At 40.3% G+C, this 27,401-nt stretch overlaps 1 protein-coding gene and 1 long non-coding RNA gene across 2 annotated transcripts in view; one reads left to right on the top strand and one right to left on the bottom strand.

The window, feature by feature from the left end:
- The window catches only part of LOC119726765 (ubiquitin carboxyl-terminal hydrolase 19-like), a 45,645-nt gene that overhangs the window by 5,641 nt on the left and 12,603 nt on the right, over window positions 1-27,401 (top strand). Inside the window, exons 6-24 of the mRNA XM_038198608.1 lie at window positions 34-74; window positions 901-1,004; window positions 1,520-1,591; window positions 3,044-3,066; window positions 3,335-3,427; window positions 5,775-5,947; window positions 6,876-7,068; window positions 8,228-8,361; window positions 10,907-10,999; window positions 11,762-11,827; window positions 14,012-14,122; window positions 15,150-15,260; window positions 16,461-16,544; window positions 18,201-18,295; window positions 19,287-19,347; window positions 20,629-20,741; window positions 23,587-23,730; window positions 25,101-25,408; window positions 27,245-27,364. Of these exons, the coding sequence (XP_038054536.1) occupies window positions 34-74; window positions 901-1,004; window positions 1,520-1,591; window positions 3,044-3,066; window positions 3,335-3,427; window positions 5,775-5,947; window positions 6,876-7,068; window positions 8,228-8,361; window positions 10,907-10,999; window positions 11,762-11,827; window positions 14,012-14,122; window positions 15,150-15,260; window positions 16,461-16,544; window positions 18,201-18,295; window positions 19,287-19,347; window positions 20,629-20,741; window positions 23,587-23,730; window positions 25,101-25,408; window positions 27,245-27,364 (2,139 nt within the window). The remainder of the gene's footprint in view (window positions 1-33; window positions 75-900; window positions 1,005-1,519; window positions 1,592-3,043; window positions 3,067-3,334; window positions 3,428-5,774; window positions 5,948-6,875; window positions 7,069-8,227; window positions 8,362-10,906; window positions 11,000-11,761; window positions 11,828-14,011; window positions 14,123-15,149; window positions 15,261-16,460; window positions 16,545-18,200; window positions 18,296-19,286; window positions 19,348-20,628; window positions 20,742-23,586; window positions 23,731-25,100; window positions 25,409-27,244; window positions 27,365-27,401) is intronic.
- On the bottom strand, window positions 21,127-22,390 carry LOC119726767. Its single transcript, XR_005270858.1, has 2 exons — window positions 22,037-22,390; window positions 21,127-21,694 (listed from the first exon to the last, which is right to left on the bottom strand). It is a non-coding gene; the product is annotated as an uncharacterized LOC119726767 (long non-coding RNA).

The following is a 27,401-nucleotide window of genomic DNA, read 5'->3' as shown; positions in this document are numbered from 1 at the left end:
TTCGCTCTGTTTTTGTATTGTATTTCTTTTCAGCGTACATCATTAACCATGCCAAGAATGACTGGTTTGAGAAAGTAAGTAGGACGTGGTATTTATCATCTAAGGGTCAAAAGCTAACATTTGTCAGCAGCATATTTTTGACATGGGATTGGACATTGATAACTCTGTCAGTCTCCGTTTATGTTTGTCAAAAGCTAACAATTCTCAGTAGCATATTTTTGACATGGGATTGGACATTGATGACTCTGTCAGTCTCCGTTTACGTTTGTCAAAAGCTAACATTTGTCAGCAGCATATTTTTGACATGGGATTGGACATTGATGACTCTGTCAGTCTCCGTTTACGTTTGTCAAAAGCTAACATTTGCCAGCAGCATATTTTTGACATGGGATTGGACATTGATAACTCTGTCAGTCTCCATTTACATTTCTCAGCGCCATATTTTTTACATGGGATTGGACATTGATGACTCTGTCAGTCTCCGTTGACGTTTGTCAAAAGCTAACAGTTCTCAGCAGCATATTTTTGACATGGGATTGGACATTGATAACTCTGTCAGTCTCCATTTATGGTTGTCAAAAGCTAACATTTCTCAGCGGCATATTTTTGACATGGGGTTGGACATTGATAACTCTGTCAGTCTCCGTTTACATTACTCGGCGGCATATTTTTGACATGGGATTGGACATTGATAACTCTGTCAGTCTCCGTTTACATTTCTCAGCGGCATATTTTTGACATGGGATTGGACATCGATAACTCTGTCAGTCTCCGTTTACATTTCTCAGCGGCATATTTTTTTGACATGGGATTGGACATTGATATTCTGTCAGTCTTGGTTTACGTTTGTCTGAAAATATCCACAATACTACTTGGAAATTGTTCTCTTTTTGATTTAAGGACCTTTCAAGTTTAGCCCTCCACATTTACATCAAGGAAATCGACAAGGAGTCCATCGATGTCAATTTCCGAGACCAGGAGATGACAGTCAGATTCAAGACAAAGTGAGTACAAACCAAATGAAATTTACAAAAAACTTTTTTTTGTAAATGTAATTATTGCTCTTGTAACTCTGAGTTTTATTGTCTGCTACGCTCTCTAGCAACACATTATACCACAGCTGTGTTAAGTTGAAGCCAATCCAAGCAGGTATTTAACTGAGAGAGATTCACCTGAGAACTAGTCCAAGGCAAATACCCATCACGTCATTGGTTTTACTAAGCAAGTTTTTTTCTGCACTCTGCACATTTTGCGTACTTAGCACCTCAACTGTGTGCTAAGTAATTCATTTCTTTTCTTAGAAGCTCATTTCAATGCTTAGCTGCTCATTTCCACGCTTACAAGCTTATTTCCGTTTGGATGAAACACCTTATTTTCATGTCTACAATGAAACAGCTCATTTCTATGTTGTGCAACCATCGCCATGCTTTCAATTTTAACAGCTCAAATATATGCTTAGCATGTTATATTTTTTTCTCAATTCCTCTTAAAGATAATGTTTGTGTTTTTTGTTTTCCAGTGACCAGAAGTTTCTACAGCTTCACACTGATTCCAGCGGTGAGACTCTCTTCAGCTGGACCATCCACTTGAAGTAAGTCACTGTAAATACTGTAAATGAAAAAAACAAGTTGGCGTAGCGATGTTTCCCTCATAAACATGTGGATTGGTTTTCATTCCCTAGTAACCCCTCCTCACTGGCTGATGGCTATAGCCGCACTCCCGTATGCCGTCTGTGGACAGTTGCTACAGTGCAGTGCCGCTACTGCACAGAGGCTACTGTGCAGTGATGCATATAAGGCTGTGCAGTGAGGCGTGAAAACCCGGCTGCAAGGGGTTAACCCATCAACAGTCAATTTCCTGAAACAGTGTGTAACTTACGCCATGAGTAGGATTTAAGCAACAAATTTGTTGTAAAGCTGCACAGTAGACTTACGATTCAATTTCACAAACTTTGCATAGCTGCGCAACTTTTGAAATAATGTACACATCTTGAGCGAGGAAAATAAAACAGCAACAACAGATAAAAACGGCTGTTTGTGTATAATTTCTGTTCAGACACAAAACAGTCGTTGAATCACCTCCGTGCACCATTTTGAAAAAAAAATGTTTTGTTCGACTTTGCTTCTCTGAAAATTTCTGAAAATTCTGTCACAAGTAAAATAGAAATTCTAATACCTCAAACACAAAGCTGTAAGTGTCTTGCATGAATCTTGATAAGTTGTGTAGTGGCAGGTTCCACATCGATCATTTTTACCGTATTTTGTACGTATAACTGAGGTTGAGACTTGGGACATGTGGTGTGATGTGCTCATAGAGCTATATTAAATTACCAGAGCGCTAACTTCGTGTACAAAGTGATGCCTGCTGGGCGCATCCATGTTTGTGCACAAACCTATGGAGACCTAGACATTTTGTACGGCTTTTGTACGGCTATTAGCATATCTGCGTTTGTATTACATACTGGTGAGTTATCGAAGCCAATACGCCCAAAAACGAAATGCACGATCAGCAAATGAGCGTGTCATTTTGCTCTACGTAAACAGCGCAACATGTGCACGTATTCGCTGCAGATGCTTTTTGTCTACTTGCGCTTTTGGTCTACTTGCGCGTTGCATGTAGAGTACACTTTCAAAATTCAATCCACCTAATTTCATTATGTTCTACAAACACGCACATGAATTCAAAATGTCTGTGCCCAGGACGGCTTCAAAGCGCCTCCGCGCGCAGAATGACGAGTTTAGAGCTCTAGTAATTTAATATAGCTCTATGGATGTGCTGCACACATTGTATACATCTACATGCACTGTACATTGTGTCGCATACATGTACATGTACACTGTATAGTTGGCGCGTGCAGTACATGTAGCCTAAGTGTAGAGGGGGATTAGTAACCGAATGGGATAGAAGAAAGGGTAGGCCGATATGTGACTTACATTTATGTATAACACCCCCCCCCCCCCAAAAAAAAATCCCGAACTGACTGACTCTCCTGATACTTTTCTTGTGAAATGTAACACAATTGTTTTTTTTACCTTATCCACAGGAATTCCATCTTACCAGAGCAGTGTACGTACAAGATAACCCAGTACAGGCTGGAGGTGCTCTTGAGAAAGAAGGTTCCAGAGAGGTGGGGTTCTTTAGAGAGGGCCATGACAAAAGGTGGGTGTGGTCTCAATCAATCAATCAATCAATCAATCAATGTACATACAAGATAACCCAGTACAGGCTGGAGGTGCTCCTGAGAAAGAAGGTTCCAGAGAGGTGGGGTTCTTTAGAGAGGGCCATGACAAAAGGTGGGTGTGGTCTCAATCAATCAATCAATCAATCAATCAATGTACATACAAGATAACCCAGTACAGGCTGGAGGTGCTCCTGAGAAAGAAGGTTCCTGAGAGGTGGGGTTCCTTGGAGAGGGCCATGACGAAAGGTGGGTGTGGTCTCAATCAATCAATTAGTCACATTAATCTAATAGTTTTCAGTCAGTGGATCAATTTCAAAAGGCGAATTAGGTAAAGATTTATCAGAGTGAACTTACTTATTAACCCTAACTCCCTACTTAGTTTGACTAAGTAGAGGACCATGTCCGTCAAAATCCATCACTCACTCTACTTCACATAATGCTTCAGGACCAAACCGCTGAAATCCACCACTGGTGCTGATAGATTTTGATGTACTTCAGTCCACTTGGTACATGTGGCTTATCTGATTTTGATGGAGTTGGTAAGGTTAGGGTTAATGTCGAAGCGCCTTGAGCGTCAATTTTGACGGATTTGGCGCTATACAAGAATTAGTTATTATTATTATTATGTACCTTTTTTCAAGTTCAACCAAATTTAAAACCCCCTGAAAATTGAAAATTCAGGAATTGTGGTAAGATTTCCCCAATATTCAAGAGCAAGTAGAAAAAGAAATATTTTAAGAGGTGGTTGTTTTAATATATAATTTTAAGTTTAAAACTAATATGAAAAAGAAAAATACACATGTAAGAGCGTCAGTGTGCTATTTTAGATGTGGCAAGTTAAATTCCACCCGGTCCATTTCTTTGTTGAATCTGGCATTGATTGAAAATGACTGAAATGTTACATTAATATTATTATCTTGGCATTATTTATACTTGCAGTATTGCCTCAGGTTACCGTAAAAACCTTTATGGTACCAGCAAATTTTTCATTTTAAAACACTGAATTTTCCTTGAAAGCCACAATCGGTCTTGTCTGTTTGGCTGATTTGAATGTTTTCATATTGATAGACTATTTCGTTGGCAAAAGGTTAAAGGTAATATACAACATTTGCTTTTGGTGTAAGTTTCAGAAATGGATGGATTTGGGGGTTAGTATACAAATAACGAATGTTTGTGAGTGCGATGGTAAGAATAATTTCATGAGGTGACAGATGAAATGTTCTATTCCACGAGGCGAAGCCGAGTGGAATAGAACATTCAATCTGTCACCAAATGAAATTATTCTTTCCATCGCACGAATGTAAAACATTCGTTATTTATTTTATACAACACCTGAATAAATTCTCGTCATTTGATTGGTAAATTATAAACTACAATTTATTTTGATTTTAAAGATGTTGAACTACCCCTTCACGAAAATGTTTGAACCCAATGCTGTAGCGCTGGCTCTTTGGAACAATACGCGCTACGCTGAACGCGCACACCAGCATGCATTTTGCATGCAAATACCGCGTCATGGAACAAGCGCAAAGTGAAACGGTATAACGCATGGGTATAACGCATGGTCGCACCGTGCATTTTACCGAATAATAATATGTCACGTGATCTACAATTCACCAATCAGATGACGGGGATTTATTCAGGTGTTGTATAATATTTTATAGCAAATATTGTTACACTGAACTGTGTAGACAATTTTGCGCCCATAGATGCTGGAAAAACCAAGAAAAAAAAATGTTGTTCTTGTAGTTTGGTTCCCTGACCCTACTTCAGACGAAACGAAGCAATTTATAGACGTCGTGGAATTGTCAGTTCAGGGAACCAGACTAGCCGGCTTGCACGCATTTACAGATGTGTAACCGATTGCAAACAAAATGTGGACTAACTAAATTTGGTAAAGCAAATTTTTTTTTAAAATATCAAGATGAGAAAATTGTGCACTTCCTACTGCATGTGAAAAACGAATTATCAAAGGAACCACGTAGGGAAGCTGACTAGGTGCATTATAGGTTGAACCAAGAAATGGACTGGAGAAGGGCCAGGGTTCGAACCTGCGACCTACGGATTGCTGTTCCAGTGCTCTACCAACTGAGCTATAACCAGCCCAATGATGGCGGTTCCCCATTGTGTCAACGTTCTTGTTCAGGGAGCACTAGTCAGAAGCCATAAGCATGTTATCTTGGATTATGCTCAAAGGCACAATGCTAGCAACATTAGCAATGCTGCAAACCTGGGAGACAGCAAACTGGGATCACTCAGAGAGGATACTGCATTTTATTACACCACCTCAAAAAAACCACATGGGGAAACTGGTTAGGTGCATTAACCCTAACTAGCATGATTTACTAGGAACCATACCCATCCTGGCAAATTCCAACACCATATGGGAAACTGCACACACATATTTCTGACTTTGATTCTGGAGGTGTGCCAACCCAATGTAAAAGACTGTCAGTTTAGGGGTACTGTACCCATCCTGACAGATTCCAACAAAACATGCCGTTGGGGTTTGATAGGTTGAGTTCTGTAAGGGTTCAATTGTCTATGAAGACTTAATTCACGTCATCTGTGGTCACTTTTGTGTTTTCTGAAGCAGCCAATTCAACGGTCCACAGCAGCGGTTCAAGCAAATGGATGCCGCTATCAGCCGCCAAGAACCAAGATACCGAGGAGATGGCCAAAGATATGGGCTCCGAAAAGGATATGCTGAGAGGAGCGGTGGGCGGGGCCAAGTCGGTGGATGCGGGGGCGGATAACAGGTCACAGGTATAAATAGAGATGCAGGGACACACGTAGATGGGAACTGTTTATTACCTGTTAAACTGCATTGTTATTGGCTGAGTATTATGTGTTTTCAATTGTTCTACTAATGAATGTTTTTGTGTTTCATTTATTGCTTTATAGTGGTCTAAGTATACTTTTAGCACCTGCCATTGACAAGCTTAGGCTTATTATGGCTTGAATTAATTGCTTTGTCATTTACAATTTTACTTATTTGTTTTTCCAAGACACAATTTATATTTATTTTCCTTTATTGTACATGCTGTATGAACTGCATTTTTTCATGGTTGGATATAAATAAATGTTATATTGAATTGAATTGAACTCACCCCTAGAGGGTGCTCTTTAACAAAACCTTTTGACATACAAGAGGCACATTGCTAAATTGGTAAAATGGGCCTTGATATTTGGAATTGGCTGAACTTATTTGATTTCGAAACTCACAATTGACACCAGATGGTTGCATGGTATTTTTATACCAGATATTTTGACCATCTTTGATTTCTGACAGGTACAGACTTCGCCAAATCAAAGATGTAAAATAGATACCGCTAGCTTGTTTGAATTTTAACTTAGGAAATTGAGGTTTTAGTTTTCTTTTCGTTGAATGTAGTTTCTTGCACATCAAGAACGTAGTTTTGTTTGGAAGGTCTAAATGCAGCCAAAGCAAAACTTTGTGGGATTTCCAATTGAAATTTTTTTTTTTTTTCATTTTTTTGGTGTGTTTTTTGGTTATTTTTGTTACTATTTTTTTGCGAATGCCCTGCATGTGCGACTTTTTTGCTAAATTTACAAGTAAGCTGGAGCGATTATTTCTAAACATGTCCAGTCCACTTCTAAATTTGGGAAATTGCTATTACATAATAGAGTTATTTTCTTTTCATATTTCCCTGGTTTTTGGTTGGTTCCTTAGCCCCTCGTTACGAAGCCAACCTGCACAGTGCCCCCGCAGTCTCACCTGCCGGGTACCAGTCAATCAGCAACCAAGGCAGAGCTCTACTACAATCCAGGCTTCACAGGGTTAGACAATCTAGGCAACACGTGCTTCATGAACAGCGTACTGCAGGTCCTGGCCAACACGCGAGAACTCAGGGACTACATGCTCGGTAAATACCAATCAAGGTTTTTGTTTTTCCTAAATCCTGCAACCTGTGCAAAGGTCTGTGGGAAATTGATGCGTTAGGCCGTCAACACAAGTGCATGAACTACCAATGCTGAGATATTGGGAGCTAGTGCAATTATATTCAAACATTGTCAAAGCTGTATCCTGTAGCAGTTGGCCTACACAGAGTCTGAGGCAGTTTAGGCCTGTTGTATCTTGTTAGACTTGGCACAACCTCGTCCCCAGGGTGTCGAGCAGTACGCGCCTACCACTACCTGCTCTCTCACCCTGGTATTGGATCATTTGTATGTGCAAGATTTTTTAACACGTATGCAAATGAGGAACAGTCTGGTGCCTGGATATGCATTACACATTAGCGTTTGTTTTTGTATGCGGTGTCTGGGGTAAAAACAGAGTCAATTCGTAGCAGCGCGAGCACGGCGTGAGTTACGAAAACACGATTTTTGAAATCAAACTGTTACGATCTTATCGAGACAACATGCAGTATCATATTTCATATGTATATGAGCAAATTGGAAAGGAAATTAGTATTTTCGAGAAGGCTTGGACGAATGATCGCGAAAACACGTACTGCACGTTGTGAATAATAGCACCAAGTACACGATAAAAATCCATTACTAGCCAATTGCGGTATCCAATCAGGATACAGGAAGAAAGTTTCCTATCTAGGGTTTACTATTGGAAACGCGGTTGGAAATAAAGTAAGCACTGGGGACGAGGTTGGACTTGGCAGGCTTTTCACTGTGACAAGTGTTGCGTGTTGTTGTTGCGTCGGGCAGGGTACCACCAGAATACCCTGAGGGTTTAAGGATAAATAAGTAATGTAAATGTTTAGTAGGCACACCATCACCAGATTCTTGTTCAAGAAGAAGCTTTGGACACAGAGTGGCCTAGACAGTAGGGATTTTCGAACCTCAATATCAGAAGGAAAAAAGTTGAACACTTATAGCATTTTATATTGAACAGGTTGAAAAAGCTGATATTGGGGGAAAAGAAGCAAAATTTGTAGAATTTTCTTGAGTAGATTGTGGCACAGTTCGAGAACAGGAGAATTTAACCCCTTTAGCTAGCTCCTCATTATTGACAGTCAAAGTGGTGAGGATTTGATAATATCACAGATATATTGACTTTATTGTCACCAGATTCTAACATGAAGAGTGAGATTAACTACAGTAACCCGCTAGGCACCGGGGGCACCCTGATCCTGACGTTTGCTGTTCTTATGAGGTCGCTCTGGTCGGGTAAATTCAGGTCCTGTGCTCCGTCAAAACTCAAGGTCAGTGTTTATAGATGTTCACAAAATAATGAAGCATTCTTGGTTATGTTCAGCTTTGTCTTGGGTGCTTTGCATTGCTTGGGTTTTGCACCTACAAGTGTACCATTGGTTTTTGTTCAGTTGATTAATCGTTCCCTTTTTTGGTTGAAGTTTCATTTAACCCTTACCCTACTAGACCCTCCAACGCATGCCAATATGTGCCTCAAGAAAATCTCCTATGTTTTTTGCATGGCCCTCCAATATCTGCCATGTCATTTCAAGGGTAACTGGACAGGCACTCCAATACATGCCACAGAGAACAATGAGAGTCCTCTGATAACAAAGTGAGTGCCCCCAGCTGGTCAGTATCAGGCACCCTCCAGGGCCTCCAACTCCTGCCAATTGGAGCCTTCACTGTTAAGACAAACTATCTGCCAATAAACTGCAGCTGGAGGGCATTGGCATAACCAACTGACATGCAGTAAACTACCCTCAGAGAGTAAGGGTTAATCAAACAGCTGATTACATTTTCTTTTTGCATTAATTGGTATATAATTGATACTTCAATAACCACTCGTTAACTTACCCGTTCAGAGCGATAGTCTTTACAGTATGGGCTCCGTGCGCTAACAAAAGAAGGCGCCCTTTTACCTAGCAACGACGTCCCATGGGCGGGACACATACATTTCGCTGGTTGTCACGCGCGCACCGTTCCTTGTGTGTGACGCACGTACACCAGGGGATTTGTACTATGTGCACGCAGTGGCTGCACTTCGCGGCAAAATATTGCAGTCAGGCAAGATGGCGGTGTTCGGTCACCCCCAACTGTACTTTCTGTGCCGGTGAGGGGGTACTTGTGAACGGAGTGGATATTTACCAAGTAGTTATGTCTTTGTGTTTGCCTTCATGTACTTGTCTTGAAAGAGTTTGTTAAGGATGTGACTTTGCGTTTAATTTTGTAAATGTTTAGCAAATATTTTAAGAATCGTTTAAACCTTTAAAGGATTACGCTTTCACAAAAGCTGATGCCTGCCCATTATGTCTGCAGACCGGTGTGATTGACATGATAAGTCAACAATGAGTGACATAATAAATAGCAGGCAGTCATTGAAAAAGTAAAACCTTAGCTATGTGTACCCCGAATGTAATCAAGTACTGAAGTACTGCTGTGCTTCTAAGGTTTTGTAAATTTAAATTTAAATAGGTTTGAATATGTATTCAAAGTAAAGGTCAAAAGGTCATCATACTTCAAATTACTCTAACATGAACAGTAATGGTAAATTTGGATTCCTTATGACGTTACCTTTCCAAAGAAACCAAGATTAACAAATTTGGCCCACAGGTTATGGAAATATGGTCATTTGAAAATTGGCAGCCACGCCCATTTTGACCAAAATTGCTAAATAATGGGGGGCAGTAGCACAAAAACCGTTTGTCCGATGGCGCTAAAACTTAAAATTTCAGCTTTTCAGCCTAAATTACCCCACATACTAAATATGAGCAAATTTGAAGGGGGTGGGGTGTAACCCATTGGGTGATTTGACATGGAATGACCCTACATTGTTAATTATTTGTGCTATGTATGTTCAACTCAAAGGAAGATTGCGTGAACGTAGGTCCCTTTTTTATAATCCAGGTTTTCTTTGAAAGGTTTTGGAAAACTTTTAAACAGATTTATATTTTTTTTTCGTTTAAACGTGTAAACGCCACATCCTTGGAGTCTGTGTGTTTTTGAGGTTTTTTGACGCATGTTCTTGCACCTTCTGAAAGGAAGCCTTCATTTTTACCGAGTGGTTATCAATTAATCAACCAAAAACATTCCAACAAATAACCAATACTTCAATAAAAAAATCAAATACAAGTTGTAGGCTTATGTACCACATCACAACGTCCAACTATTTTTTTAATGTAACCTTTTTTTACCTCCTATAGATCTCTCTTTGGCAAGCCCTGCGTGGTACTTTTTGCCAACCATGGGTTGGAAAACTATGGAAGGCCAACGTTGCAAAAAACAAAGAATACTTGTTAATGTTTGAAAACATACCATTGGATTGTTAAAAATACAGTTAACCACCAAACGCTACCAAAGGCTTAATAAAAAAAAATACCTCTTTCTTACATAATGGGGGCATTACTATGCAATTTTGGACAACATCTGTTGTCATCCACAGTTTAATACAAAATGACGTCCAATGTTTACAAACGAAAGGTCTATTCGCTCTTTTCACACTTCCGCCATGGGCATGCACAGCCTCGATCTGGCAATTTTACACAATGACTATAGGCGGTTCAGTGATTCCCGTGTCGGGGTTCAGATCACTGAACCAGCTATTTTTATTGTGTCTTAAGTTGCCAGATCGAGGCTCTGCATGCCCAATGGCGGAGCGTGAAAAGAGCAAATTGGAGTCATTATAGCAAAGATCATCAGTCGCTTGCTGAACTGAGCATTGACTTCCAAGAGCATCTCCCTGCACCTCCATCTCTAGAATGTTGTGTTTTTCTGAAAACAAGGATGTTGAGCATTGCTCGTTTTAAGTGATTTAAGTAAATATGTTCTTCTTGACAGAACACGGTTGCGAGTAAAGCCAGTCAGTTTATGGGCTTTGCACAGCATGACGCACAGGAATTCATGGCATTTCTGCTGGATGGTCTTCATGAGGTAAAGACTGTTTATTACCGTTGTGAAGTTTGGAACTTGTTCTTAATTGTATTATTTGTTTCTTCCAGATATTCAGATTTTTGTACATTAATATGAATTCTGGATTAGCATTTGAATTTAAAAAATACAGACAATTATTTATATCAGGCTTCCAGTGATAAAATTAAATCAGCCTTTCGTATGCTTTCGTACAAAGTACCCGGATGACCGCAATATTATGTCAGTAAAAGTACCCGGAAAATGACAATAATATTTTTTATTTTGTCTGCATCCGGGCGTTTTAACACATTTCGCTGGTTCCCGCTCAGTTAAGAGCATAGAAACTCACAGTCGTCAACCAGTCAACAGAGCGTAGCACGCGGTACTGTCGCATGCGCACATAGCACATAACAAGATATAGGCGCACAGTTGCCAATAATATTGGATGGCTGTCAATAATAATATTGGATGGCTGTAATATCTATGATTTTTTTTACTTTGTAGATGCACTTTTTAATGCAGTCGTCCTCCAAGAGTAATTATGCATATCGAACTACCTACCCCAACAATTAAAACAAAAATTTGAAGTCATTCTTAATTATACTTGAATGGCAAATTACAGAGTACCAAGGTAACGGGGACAGGAAAAAGTCACACTTTGGACCCTTACTTTATAGAACGACCCATATGCTAGTGATATTTATATCTGGTTGACAGAAAATTTTGATAATATATTAGAATCATGGCGTAACGTACAATTCTGGGTTTTTTCCTTCTTTTCAGGATTTGAACAGGGTCAAGAACAAGCCTTACATCGAGGCTCAGGATTCAGACGGCAAAGCAGATGAGGTCAGTGTATAGAACCAGATAAAAGAATCAAGTTTGTGTCATATTTAAACCCATTATCCCTCAAAGCATCCGCAACCGCCCTGCCATTTACTCCTCAAACTGCCCCAAACCACCCTAGTTCTCTATGGTTTTATTTTGCTTTTGTTGTAAATTTCAGAAATGGATGGATTTGGGGATTAGTATTTATAGCAAATATTGTTACTCTGACTTGTTTGAAGTTTTGTGTTCATAGATACTGGAAAACCAAGAAAAACAATCATGTTTTTGTAGTCTGGTTCCCTGACTCCATTTCAATTGAAATGGAGCGATTTATAGACATTTGGAATTGTAATAGGTCAGGGAACCAGTCTAGAAGGCTTGTACCCGTTCATAGATGTATAACCAATTGCAAACAAAATTCAGACTAACTAAATATGGTAAATGGGGGCAGATTTTTTTAAAAGCCAGTTTTTTCCAACGATGATCGGCTGACCTGTGTTGGAAATTGATACAAAAATACCACTTTTCTTGAAAATGACAGCACACCAGGTGCCATGATTTTACAGGATACTTTAGACTGTCATTCACTAACAGCTCAGTGAGGTATTTCATAATAATTTGGTAGTTTTGTTTTTTGATGCTTGCAAATGTTGTATATTCCCTTTAAGCTCTTAAACTTTTCTGATTTGTTTTTCAATTCTCACAAGTCAAATCACATGTTGGTTCAAAGAACAAAGAATGAACAGTGGCAGAACAAAGCCCTGTGGCAGAGTTCATTTGAATATATTTCACTTAAAGATACACTACATCATTTGTAATTTGTGCATTGTGTTTGTTTGAAGCAACAAAAGTGCTGAAAATCTAAAGAAGGGTGCTGAAAAACTAACCCGATGAAGATTTAGCTCAGTGAGTGCTGTATATTTCGAGAAAACAATATTCTAGGATCTTGATATCAAATCAAAAGTTGCAGAGTCACTCATGTTTGGAATTGCGCCCGAAATCAGCGTCCGGGACACGTTCTCATCCAGCCGGTTGCAGCTATAGGATGTTGTGCACTGAGCCGACGAATTATAGCAACCGCGCGCGCGTGTGTGTCGTGCCAATGCTTGCGCACGCTTTGCCGAATTAATTTAATTCAATTCAATTCAATTCAATTCAATTCAACATGGTTTATTAACAAATCACGAATAGCAGCCACAGCTGAATTGCACGTGATTTACATAAAAAAGTACATTTAAAAAAAAAAATATGACATTAAATACTAATATTAGAAAAGTTTAAAACATTGTGCATACAAATCTGACAAAGGAAGATTGTCTATTTAAAGAAATACATAACATTGTACAGAATGTGTTGCGGTCAATTTATCTTACTTTGAAAAGGGAGCATTTAAATTACTTTAAAAGTTATAAAAGACATTCAAAAAGGTTGAATTAAAATTAACTACTAACGGAAATTTACAACGATGCATCTTTAGACGCATCATTGGAAAGGCCTTCTTTCATTGTTTTCTTCAAAATGACAGCTTGCCAGAAAGAATAATTTAACAGGGCAGCTTGCCAGAAAGAATAATTTAACAGGGAGTCTAGTCTCATTATTATCTTTAAACCAAGTATGCTTTTCAACACTAATTAAGTCAGTTACTTTTTGGATAGCTGCAAATGATGGACTGTAGCTTTAAAACACCCAAGGCCTTTTTGCTAGGATGTAGCCTTAATCCTGCCAAATCCTCCAATTGGCCTCATGGAAAAATAGCATTTACCCTCAATCCTGCAAATTCCTCCATTATTTCTTGAATATGGTCCATGGAGAGGTGACCACTGCCTGAATCCTGCAAAATCCTCCGGCTATGACTGTCAATAGGCTGAGGCAGAGGCAGTGACATCCTGGAGCAGTGCGGAGGATTTCAAGTATAATCAAGGACTAAATTTAAGCTAGGCGCAACATAAACAACACAAGGTCCGGCCCAAGACCTTGACACAGTGCGTCCTCCGAAATCAGCAACGCACTTTTGCCATGTAACCTCAATCCTGCAAATTCCTCCAATTTGCAAAAAGGATTTGGGAGGGTTAGGGTTAATTTGATTCTGCATGACTGTTAATTTTTGCAGACTTGACTACATCTGTTGTATTTTTACAGTGTATTATTTGCATATTTCATCGAAACTGGGCCTCGGACCTTTGACACTGTGACCTTTTCCTACAGGAAGTGGCAGAGACTGCCTGGCAGGCCCACAAGAAGCGCAACGACTCTTACATCGTTGATCTCTTCCAGGGACAGTACAAGTCCAAGTTGGTCTGTCCAGAGTGCGGAAAGGTAATCAAAAATATACTTGGCAGGTTGCCAAGCTGTATGGAAGTAGCATATTGGGTGACCTTTGACTCATGTGTTCTCACTACTTGTGTCCCTGAGCAAGGCATTTGACTGCAATTGCCTCTGCTCAACTCTATTTGTACCCATGCCATTATCGGTATGCTGTGCATTTGTAGGTAGCTTTTGGTTGAGAACTAGATACAAAATATAACTCGCCACAGGCAGGTATCTGCATACCTCCCGAGTTGGTTGAGAAATACAGTAAAAACTGATCACATAATGCGGTTTTGCTGTACTGTGCAGCCTGTCCAAAAACTTTTCCTAGCTGTAGGATATCTAAAAGAAAAAAACAGTAATAAAATTCCTAACCCTGCTCAATCCAACAGGATGCAACTATTTTACATTTCGGTTGGGTCCTGTTGGATTGAGCATTATCAACCTTGTATCTATTCCTGTTGCAATCTGTTGGATTCAGCAGGCAAGTGAAAACATTCAGAGTTGGATTCTGTTGGGTACTGGTAAATAACGCCAAGTTGGACTCTGTTGGATCCAGCAGCAAACAGAAAAATAAGGCACTAGTTGGATTCTGTTGGATTGAGTGTGCCAGTCATTTTACATTTTCAGGTACCCAACAACTAGGCAAGTTGGGTTGTGTGGGACTGTGTTGGATTGAGCAGGGTAGTCCTGGGGAACTTCTAGGGGTGAGGGATATTATTAAACCACACAACGTTTACCATTTTTTTCAACTGGGCACTTGTCAAATTTTGCCAGCCTTTCGCAAAATTCCCCGGAGACGGAAAATCTGGATCCAATGGCTGAGAAAATGAGCAAAATAATTCAAACCAGGAATTAGCTAGTCTACTCAAGGACAGTTGATATTTTCAAAGAATTGTTGGCTTGAATTTGCAAGTTCAGGAAAAAATAATAATACCAAAATCGTGTCTTGGGTACCTGATTCCTCCACACAGGCCTAGTCAATATGCTAGAGACTGTGATTTTGATTTGGTTTGATTTCTTCATTCTATGGCAGGTGTCTATAACCTTTGACCCCTTCATGCACCTGTCAGTCCCCCTCCCCAAGAAGAAGAGAGTTCTTCCTGTCTTCTTCTTTTCCAAGGACTACTACCGGAAACCAGTCAAGGTAAGAGTGGAAAGATAATTGCAGTTGTCCGGAAAGCTTACGTTTTTTTTAATGAGATTTCGGCTTAAAGCAAGTCTTATATTTGATTGCAACATGAAATAAAGTATCAGTCAGAGTGTCATTGTCAGGTTATTTAATTTTATGTTTCGAAAGATACACATTTGTATATTTGTTTGGAATGGTTGCTTTTTGTCAAAAAACTGTATTGTTGAAAAAATCCTGAATTTTTTTTCACCCTTTTCAACCCTTGTCGTCATTGGCAATCACTCGCGAATGAGTATAATCGTCTACCAAGCAGGCTTCAATTTGGGTCCCTGTGGACTCTAGAGTGGGTGGGAAGTCTGATCCTTGAGCCACATATTCGGCCGCATACATGGCAGGAAAGTCCTGGGGTAGCTGGACATCTTTGGAGCTGGGTTCTTTCTCACTCCTTTTTCGGGGCCCGTTTGCGCTTTTCCTCTTGTTGTCATGCTTGTTCAAAGTGTTCTCTCCCTTCGCACAGTAAGCTCCTCCAGGAAGGTCGCTCCAGTGCAAGTGTCTCAACCCTTTTAATAATAATAATAATACCGAATAATAATATTATAGCACCTTTTTTTTTCCAACTTTCACTCGGGAGGTAACACACTGAGTATACAGTGTTTAAAAACGTCGGTGAAGGGCAAAACCTAATTTGAATAATACCGAAGTCTTATATAGCGTACGTATCTACCAACAATTAGGTACTCAAGGCGCTGGAAATTATGTATATTATTAGAGACAGGTAAATGAAGTACATGAGAAATGTGAGAACCATTATGTAGCACCTTTATAATGGTTTACAAGGTGCTGCGGCGCATTAAGCAGCCACTGCCAGAAACACCGGGGCAAACCCCTTCTCTTAGCGATAAGTGTTACTGGGTTCTTTAACGTGCATTACACAACACACGGGACCTACGGCTTCACATCCCATCCGAAGGACGAAGCAATAGTGGTAAAGCGCCTTGCTCAGGAGCGCAAGCACCATGTTCCCATGGTCAGGATTCGAACCGATGTACCATGGCACACGAGTCGAACACCGTAACCATTGGACCACAGCAACCCACGCACAATGCACCCAATCGATATAACAACTGATATTGAAATCATGTAAATTTGCCTATTGGAACATGTCAATCAGTAACATGATAGCTAAATGTAGCCTGTCAACATAATCTCTTGCAGTATGTGGTGGCCCTGTCTACAGATGCCACTGTGGAGGAACTCAAGTCAGTCATGGCAGAGAAGACCGGAGTCCAGGCTATCAATGTAAGTATATTATGCGATACAGCAGTGTAAAATAGAACGGATCTTAAGAAGATTTTGGTTTGTTAACCTCCGCACAGGGAGCATACTGCAAAGTGAACTCTGTTTTGCTTACTTTTCAAATTACTCCGACATTTGTTGGTCAACAGATTTCATATTTCACCAGTTCGTCATTCAAACATAGCCAAATAAAAATGGTGAGTTGAATTATTATTCACCCTGAAAATCTTAGCCAAACATCAGCCCTCTGACAACAACCACACGGTTGTGCAATCAAATCCTCAAAGTGGGTCTAGCCAGCCTCGCCAACATCTGTTTGCAGTCATCTGACCATTATAGAACCTAAATTTGAAGGACAGCAAATAGTTAAAGGGGCATAACGGCCTGAAATCCCCGAAAATTTCATGTTTTGGATTGTTTACTTATATTACAATGTTCAGTTTGAAAGGAAACAAACATAATGTCTTACCGTTCCCGAGATGGAAAAACCCAGTCATTTACAACGGACGCGATGGACATTTTGTGGCATACCCATACCTATTTCAATGCAGCATACACTTTGTGCGTGGTACATAATACACACATTACAAATACACAAAGTTGTTTCTTAGACGTCCGCAGAGTGCGAATCACTGTATTGCTGGATTCACAACTAGCACCCAACAGCTTGATTTTTTGGAGACAAAACTGTGACCTCCTAAATTTGTTCTTGCATGGCTCTCGCAAGAATAACACACAAACGCCTAGTTTTTATAGGATGGTTGTGTGGACGTTTATATTCTACTTTTAAATGCTCTTTCTATTTAATATAATTTTGTCTAAAACGCGTTTTGTAGCCTAATTTGGGTGCATTCCAGGCCGTTATGTTATAAGTGCACTGCAAACTGTATTACGGTGGTTGATCTGTGCTTGGATAATGCCATAATAACGCCGAAGGTTATACTACAAGTATTTCATGGGTTAATTCCTCCTGTGTTTGGAAAGACAAAGTTTTTTTTTTCTTAATTCAATACATGAACTTTTTTTTGAGGGATTAGAATTAGTAAAACGCTATGAATGTGTTAGCTCTACCCTGTGAATTGTGAACACAAAAGGGTTGATGGTTTGTCTCATAATTTTGTGCAAGTTAAAAGAGTGTTCACATTTTGAACTACACACTACTGAATTTTTGTGAATTCAGGAATAAAATGTTAAATTATTGTTAGAACACTTTTTCACCGTTTTGTCCAAAATGCATTCTTTTAATAAATCGTGTGACAACGCACATGTATATAAGGGCAGGCTTCAATAAAGACTTCGCGAACTGTTCGCGAATGTTCGCGAATATCTGTCTGGCGATAAGAGCAGAGCAGTTCGCGAACTTCGCGGAGCTACTCATCCATCAGTGGTCAAGTTAATGAGGTAGTCACGAAACCTGCGCCTTTGTTATGTTAATGTTCGTACTGAATAATTCACAGCACTTGGATGTCTTATTATAATGACGCGAAGTCGGCGAACATGCGTGCTCAAAATATATTGAGGTTTACATTGTATTTGAGAGTAAACGCGAGCGGCGAAAGGTTTTGATAAAACCCAAACAACACAGTCATTGAAAACTTGTATCTAATTCTGAAACCATTGTTTTTTAAAGCATAGTTGTATGGATTTTCCCCCTTGCAGTTACGGGTATTTGAGATGTATAGCAACAGGGTTCAGAAGATATTCAACAAGGCTAGCAGTCTCAGCAGTGTGTCCAACAATGATATCATATTTGTGTAAGTTCCTCACTTAAAGGTAGCGTCCATCATTTGTTATTTGTACATCATGTTCGTTTGAAGCAACAAAAGTGCTCAAAATCTAAAGAAGCGTGCTGAACAACTAACCTAATGAAGTTTCAGCTCAGTGAATGCTGTATATTCCAAGAAAACAATACTCTAGGATCTCAATTCAAATCAATAGTTAATGAGTCCTGTTTTTGAATTGGGCCTGATCACAGACACGTTCTCACTTAGCCGATTGCAGCTACGCGATGTCGTGCACTGACCCAACAAATTATAGCAACCGCGAGTGTGTGCGTCGTGTAAACGCTTGCGTGTGCTTTGCCGAATTAAAAACGAATTACTAACGGAAATTTCCAATGATGCGTTTTAAGACACATCGTGGACATGGCCTTTTTTCATTGTTTTCTTCAAAATGACAGCTTGCCAGAAAGAATAATTTCACAGGGAGTTTAGTCCCATTACTATCTTTAAACCAAGTATGCTTTTCAACAATAATTATGTCAATTTCACAGAGCGGCTAAGCACAGAAATCTGCTAAGCTCTGAAAATATATGCTCAGCAAAAACAGGTTACCAGCTAAAATGCCACACATTACATTGGCTGTGACTGGTTCCCAGCTGATTTTTGCTTAGTGCGTTAATTTGCTAAGCAGAATATTCTGCGTACAAGACTGTGTCCGAATTACTGGGCTACGGCTGGATGTAGCACACAGGTCTATGTGAAGTGGCTGCAGCCGCTTCCATAGGCACGCGTGTGTTATTTCTAGCCGTAGTCAAGTAACTCAGACACGACCTAAGTAGCTCCGTGAACTTGGGCTATTCTCGGTAACCATCTCGACGCCTATGGCCAAGAGAGACAAGTAGGGATAAAGTGAATTGCCTAAGGACACAACACCTGTCCAGCACCTGGATTTGAACTCCTGACCCTCACAAACTTCAAGCACTTAAACCCAGTTCTCTTTTTCTTTGTCCTACATCTTGTACAGGTGTGAGGTTTTGTCCAAGGAGGTATCAGGCGAAGAGGTACATGAAGTCACTGTCATGCAGGTATGCGTTTTGTCACCTACACCAGAATATATGGAAACATATTAAACCCCAACCCTGCCAGATGCAACACAGCGCAACAGGTCTTAGAAGTCTGTGGGAGCTTGTCGCATTGGAATATTAACACCAGTGCCTAACGGGACAATGGGAGCTAGTACAATTGAATAATGCCACATTAACACGGGTGCATACCGGCCATTTCTGAGAGGATGGGAGCTAGTCCTATCGAACAATGCCACAGTTGCATCCTGCTGCAGTTGGTGACCACAGACTCTGAGGCAGTTTGGCGTTGGGAATCTGGACCTCTTGCTTCTTGTTACGTTGGGCTGGTTTCTCAGTTGGACAAGTGTTGCATCTTAGTTTGGCTGGGTTTCTAGACGGAATACCCTGGAGGATTAGGGTTAAACCCCAAACAGGTCCCCATTGTAAATTTCAGGTCTTTTCATATGGGAATAAATATGTGTTTGGCCGGTTTTAAACAAGTACATATGAAACGGGCTTGGAGGCGACAAGGCCCAAGCTGGCTTTAAAGGGATTTGTTTAATATTGGCCAAGTACAGATTTATTCCCATTCATAAACACATTTTGGTCAAAAAGTCAGAAAAAGTTAAAAAAAATATATAGATTTCCCATGATTTTGTTCAACAATTTTACTTCATGTTTTGTGAAACACCCGTCTTGCTATGTTTATGGTACCTGCCTCTCGCGAGTAGTACTGAAAATCTCCTTATATAGAGATTGGCGTGCACGTGCCGCATACTGCATGATGTGGCGCAGAACGCAGCGGTGCCGGTGTAGTGTAAATTTAGGACTCTATGAAATACGGAGTCATTGGTAGTATTGCACATGCCTATAAAGTGAAGATTGTGAACGTTCGGCCAATGAAAGGGTATTGGACTGGATTTTATCCAAATTCATGTGACGCCAGAAAAAAGTGTATAAAACCAGTCAGTGTTTTATCAACCGTTTAAAACCACCCATGTGACAGGCTCTCGACCAATAGGAATGGGTGAATTGTCTCAGGTATTTATGAATTATTAATAAACCATGAGGGGAAAGGACTAGATTTTTAAATCAAAGCACCATCTGAAGCTAATAAAAACTTTCCGTGATGAGTACACATCTAAAACTTGCTTTTGAATGACAAGACATGAATTTGGGAGTTTGGACCACACGGACATTGAAACGGCATTTTTTTTGCCTGCATTGCAGTCCCAAGGAAGTGGAAGGTTTAATACTCTCCAATTTGTCAATGCTAACTTTTCTGTTTATATTTCTCCATAGCGCATGATGATGCCAGCCCCAGTGTCTCGCTGCTCCTACTGCAGGAAGGATAGAGAATCAGACCACTCCCTCAAACACTGCACAAAATGCTACAGAGCGGGATACTGTGACCCGTGAGTAGATTGATAGCAATCTTGCAAATCTGAACCCACTGGGATATTGCATATTATTATTTATATCAGGCTTCTGGCGGTAAAATAAATCAGCATATTGTATGCTTTCATAAAAAGTTGACTGCAATAACATTGTTATTGCAGTCAATCCGGGCATTTTCGCAGGTTCCCGCTTGATCAAGAGCATAGAAAGTCACAGTTGTCAACCACTCAACAGAGCGTAGCGCGCGCGTACCGTCGAACGCGGAACACGCCGCGCGCATGCAGCGCGCAGAAGGCCAGGTATACGCTGTCACACCATGGGTCTGTTTTTCCCATGGAGGACAGTAGTGGATATATTTGACAAATCAGCAGGACAGAAAATCAAACTCCGGACGGCAAAATGTGTATGATCAAGACAAAATACTATTTAATTACGACAAATAAATATATTAAACAAACGGAAATTTACTATGTACAAATTATTTCAATTGAATTATGCCACTATATGAATTACTTATACTTTGAGTGACGGATACTCAACTATATCATGGCATTATAAGGATCCTGTATTATGTGTTATACGGCCGTTTCCAATACCCCAAAACAAATGCAATCACCCCCCTAAACAGTCACTGTTCAAAACCTTTTGAAGGACTTGCTGTGTTCAAAGCTCACACTTGTGACACGGGTGGTCGATTTGGAGCACCAGTCACACACACAACATCCCTCCGGCGCTTTGACGATCCCACTAAGGCGGATGAACTCCGGGCTTGGGGAACTTGGGTGACCTCTCCGGGCCTTGGAATCTGGCTCGATGCCTGGTCCACACAGGACTCGGTTCCGAATCTTCCTCCTGACTCTCTCGGTAGACCGTGAGCTAGTCTTGGGAGTTGACTTACTGTTGTTCACACAGAACAAGCTATCTGGTTCACCAAGAACCTAGGAATTCACTATTCCCACAGGGAAAAGCCCTTTAAAAAAAGGTTAAACATAATTCACAGTGAAAATTAGAGTGCCTACCGACTTATGATCAAATTTACATTCGCTCCATGCTCAAGCTAAATTTCTGGAATGAAAATGGCATTCAAAATCTTCAAAAATTCTTACAATTTATCTTACTTCATCAACTATATAAATTTTAATGAAAATAAACTTGATTACAAAAGGCAATTCTATACATCAATCTCTAAAGATTAACTTCAAAATGCACCATTTCTGGACTATCACTATTCTCCCAAAATATTCATAATTTCTGTACTATGCACTTCTATTACTGAATTATATTGTATAAAGCAGGATGAAATAAAACTTACAGTTTGCAGGATAAACTGGCTTTTTAAATCATGGGCCACGCCCTGGTACACACAGTACCACTGTATATACATGTACATGTACATGTACTCACACAGGACTGCACACAGGACTGCACACAGCGAAGTCTAGAATAGCAGTGCCCTGGGGAATGCACATGGCATCCAAGTCCTAACAAAAGTACTCAACCATGGCATTAATTTGCATACTGTCATTTGCATAAGAAAGATTTAGCTCTGCTGTACACTCTGGGTAGCCTCAATTCTGGATGGGGGAGAATTAAATTAACTTGTGCTAAAATAAATGTATAAGTGAAAATCCCATAATTAATTACATTATTAAACACAATGATAAATACAAAAATTGAAACATTATTTAAAAATATAAATCACACTTTGTGACATACGCGCACTGTTGTTAACGATTACAGTGGCAGCTTCAAAACGTTTGATGTAAACTTGTGCTTCTGCGGATCAAGTCAGCCTGATATAAATAATAATAATAATATTGGATGGCTTTTTTCGGTGGATACAAGAATATATTGCACTCGCTATGACAATATTGCACTCGTCTTCGACTCGTGCAATATTGTTATAGCTCGTGCAATATATTCTTGTATCCACCTCAAAGCCATCCAATATTATATAAATGTACCTGGAGAAAGGTATTGTCTGAAAATGCAAGCCTAGCAAAGGCGGTCCCAGAGCGCACAAAATTCTTGCACAATTGATTCAGAATGTCTAAAAAGTTTATAGAATTTAAAACTGCAGTGGTAACATGATGGAAATTGACTAGATGTTTGTGGACAAACACATGGCTGTTTCGGCAATTTGTTGTTGTATTTTTGGTCATCTTATAGACTGCACATTTAAAATGATGTCACATTTCATGTGATGACGTCATCGTGACGCAACACATCCCGGTCTAGGTACACACCAATTTTCAACCAAATCGGGCCTGTCGTTCTCTAGATATTTAAGCCTTCAAAATAGACCAATGTAAGACACAAATGACAGTCGGTCATTGAGATAGGTAACCAGTCCAATTCACAAGTGACAGTCAGTCGATCAGTCAGTCAGCTGCGTGAAGTTTAATCAGGGCCCAATTTCATAGCACTGCTTAACAGTAAGCAGAAAAGTTGTGCTTACTATAGTAGAAAATCATGCTGCTGCTTAAGCACTATTTCATGCTAACGGTTGCGCGCGCATGGAGATTCTATTGTTACGTCACTGATTTAAGCAAAGGTTTCTTCCGGGGTTAAGTGTGCTTTTGCTGTGCTTACTGCTTAATGGTCCCTATGAAATAGATGGAGGCTTGGTAAGCACAAAGTCGGCTGTTAAGCAGCACTATGAAATTGGGCCCAGTTCACATGAGTTCATTATCATAAAAAAAAATTAGAGGTATTTTCTCACAAATTTGCTGCAAGTCATTGACCATAGTACTGTTAAACAAGAAATCGAACAAGTCCGAAACTTTAGCCCTTACAAGCCCACACACAATAGTTGGAGATCTTTGAGCTCATTATATTTTTCTTCAATTGGTTTCCATATAGTAACTGCCAGAAGAAGCACTGGCCGACCCACAAGATGTCCTGCCGACGAGACTTGGAGCCCGTCGGCTGTCCCTTTGTCATCAGTCTGCCCGCTTCCCACTGTACCTACGCCAGGCTGTGTCAAGCCATGGAGGCATTCGCAAGGTAAAATTAACCCTCATCTCTTTTGGGTGGCATGGGTGACTTGTGTGTAAAGCGCTCGCCTCTCACCAAGGTGACCACGATTTGAATCCTGGCCGCGGATCACATGTGAGTAGAGTTGTGCGTTGGTTCTCTCTTGTGCCACGAGGGTTTTTCTCCGGGCCCTCCGGTTTTCCTCCCTCCGGAAAAATCAAACACTTTCGATCTCAGGCTGTGCTCCGTGGTCATATATGGGTCGATGTGGCCGGCAGCCATCGGCGCCTTTACGTGCCAGCGGCCCGACCACGTTGTAGCCGCGTCCTTTGCAATTCAGCATACCAGCTGCGAGTAAGGATGATTAGCCTCCCAAATTACTATTTTTATTTTATTATTATCATCCCTTGCAACCTATTTTTATTATGTGATAGGTACAAGGTGAATCAGAATGATCTGAACCCAAGTTCACCATTTTTTGAGGAAATTAGAGTATATTGAGAAAAAGCTGAGTGTTTCATATGAATGGTTATTACCTTGTCTTCCACAGGAATTTTTTAATTTTTCAGATTAGTGGCTGTGGTGAGGAGTTATGCCATTTTCATTGAAGTGGCTTATTTTTCAGTCTGCACACAGAATTGGTTGTGCCTTTTTTTAAATGTGTCAATAACTTCAAGTGAGTCAGTCACCATGACTAGGTTTTTATCTATCATTACACTGCTTCACATCAGTACGCGATTTCTATCGATTTGTTGAGCCATGGAACCGTGGTCAGAGTGGTTTTTTAGCGTGTGTTCTTTGCTAGCGCTTTTCTTCAAAATGGTACAATGGATATACATGAAACTTTCACCAAATATGTCCAAAATACCAACCTATAACATATCTCATTTGCACTTGTTTTGGTAATTGCTACATTTTTAAAATATTTTCTTTAATTTTGGTCCAGGTCAATCTGACTCACCCTGTTTTATGGCTATGTTTACAGGGCAGTGTAGTAGGTAAATGCTGTGGATTGTAAGTGAAAAATGAAACTTCACAGTTCCGAAAAGATTCTTCTACAGGAACTGTGAGGGCAGTCTTTGTAGAACCTCAGGGGTGCTGCGGTTTTCGTTACGCTTTTATGTTCACACCTTTTCAACAAATGTTAATCCTAACCGCCTAGGCCCTAGGAACCATCCTCAATCCTGCAAAATCCTCCAATTGCCACCATGTAAAAATTGGATTCACCTTCAATCCTCTAAAATCATCCGTTATTTCTTGACTGATGTTAAAATAGTGGTGTCATGTCATGGGAACAGTCATGATTGCAGGGCATTTGTGTTTTTTAACACTACTTTTCTTGTTAACTTTGAAAAACTGATTCTTGAGTTTGGAGTTTTTCCTTATATTTCCAATTTCAGGTACTCCACAAATATATTTCAGCCACCGGTGACGGCAACTTGCAAGCCGCCCACTCCATCCACCCCTCCCGGCTCCACGGCACCCACAGACACAATTGAAACATCCCAGTCAAGCCCTATTGTCAGGGGCCAGGGTGATGCAGCCGGACTGGTCCATTCCGAAGACAGGGTGGATTCGGGCGGAGAGGGCAGGGTGACACTAGAGGATTCCATGCGAGAAGAATGCAGAAGTGGTTCTTCGACCGAGCAAACTGAGACGACCAGTGAGGAAAACATGAAGCATAAACCAAGCGATGGTGTCACAACAGGTAAAAAGCACAAATTTTTTTTAGACAAATGTTTATCTCCTGCACCCGATTTCACGAAGCGCTGCAACGCGTTGCAACTCTAGTTACAACGCGTAACACGTCGCAACTCGCGACGCGTCGTATCATCCATTTCACGAAAATTGCGATGTGTTGAACGTGTCGTAAGTTACGACGTGTCTAATGGTCATCGCAAAATAAGAAAAGTCATTTTCTAAGCCAGTTTTATGCCATAAACATTACATAAACGAGATTATAATACCGAGGCAATGTGTGTAAAGTTGCAAATAGAAAATTCATTGAACAATTATGAATTAGATTGGAATATTGCAGTTGAAATTTCAAAGTAGCTATACAGTCCACTGCGAGCCTGTTTTCCTTCAAAATTGCATCGCACGGCCGCCATTTTGTTTTACGTTTTAACAAATTTCGAGCTGAGATTGCACCGCTATGATGCATCATAAGTTACGAAGAGTTTGATGAAATCGGGTGCTGGTTTGCACTGTTTACTTTTCAGGAGCAAAGGAGAGTGGGTAAAGGTTGCAATTATTTAAGTATAAGAATGCAATAATAATGGTCGTAAAAGTTATGATTGATGTGGATAATTTGAGAATCTGAGCAAATTGGTTCCATGTCAGAGTACTCAGGTCCTCAGAAGACAACACAAGACAATCTTGAATGCGCACAAGTCAACCACAAGACAATCACACGTCCTCTCAAATCAACCACAAGTCTTCACAAGTCCTCACAAGTCAACCACAAAACAGTCTGAAGTCCTCACAATTCAAACATAAGTCTTCACAAGTTCGCACACAAGTCAACCACAAAACAATCTCAAGTCCACACAATTCAACCACAAGTCTTCACAAGTCAACCGCAAGACAATCACAAGTCCTCACAATTCAACCACAAGTCTTCACAAGTCCTCACAAGTCAACAAGACAATCTCAAGTCCTCACAATTCAAGCATAAGTCTTCACAAGTCCGCACAAGACAATCTCAAGTCCACACAAGTCAACCACAAGTCTTCACAAATCTTCAAAAGTCAGTCATAAGTCCTCACAAGACAATCTCAAGTCCTCACAAGTCAACCACAAGACAATACATGTCCTCACAAGTCAACCACAAGCTTCCATAAGTCGTCACAATTCATCACACATGTCACAAGTCAATCGCAATGACAATCACAAGTCCTCATTTCAAATCATTCCAGCTCAAGTCAAGTGACAAACTATTCCGATGAAGTGTGCTGGGAACCTGACTCCAAAGAATAAAGTATAGACTGAATATCAATCAGCAAAGTCTCCAAACTCATTGTTCTGCTTAACCATTATCAAAGCAAGTTGTTACCTATACCTCGAAAGTTGTCCAACTCTGAAGAGTAAATAATGGCCTTGAAAAACATAAAGCTTATGTGTAGATTGTTCTGTTGTACGAATGTCAGCCCAATATTTTTATTATGTTTTAGCTGCAGACAGCAGCTCAACAAGTCATTGTGTCTCTCCGTTAGTGGGTTGGTTGGTTAGTAACAAACATCAACAACAGCCTTGCATGGCTATCAATCACCTCGTCCCTCAGGCCCGGGTATATATCAACTCCTCCCTCAGGCCCGGGCCCTCTGTAGTTCACTTTAATGGGTCTCCACTGACCGCCTACCAATTTATGCAGTCCTGGAAAAAATTGGGTCACTAGGGTCAAAAACCTGATGTTTGTACTGAAAACACTACTCCTTCCAGAAATTACATGGCACAATCACATCACACGTGCACGAACACAAATGCGTTGGCCTGCAGCTTCCGAGATAATTTCGATATTTATTTTTTTATTTTTTTTTTTCAGCTACCATTCACGGTCAGCCCCAGCTACCAGAGAGGACCATGCCGCCATTCTTCATCAAACCAGTCAACATGTCAGGGTATGGACTGATCAAACCCCAAGGGGAACGTATCAGCGACAAGGGTACGTAAAACTAGGGGTGTGTATTTACGGGTAGTAC

The sequence above is a fragment of the Patiria miniata genome, unplaced genomic scaffold, assembly GCF_015706575.1.
Source record: "Patiria miniata isolate m_02_andy unplaced genomic scaffold, ASM1570657v1 HiC_scaffold_2, whole genome shotgun sequence".
NCBI lineage: Eukaryota > Metazoa > Echinodermata > Asteroidea > Valvatida > Asterinidae > Patiria > Patiria miniata.
The sequence above is the reverse complement of the archived record's forward strand: the minus strand, read 5'-3'. Positions and strand labels throughout refer to the sequence as shown.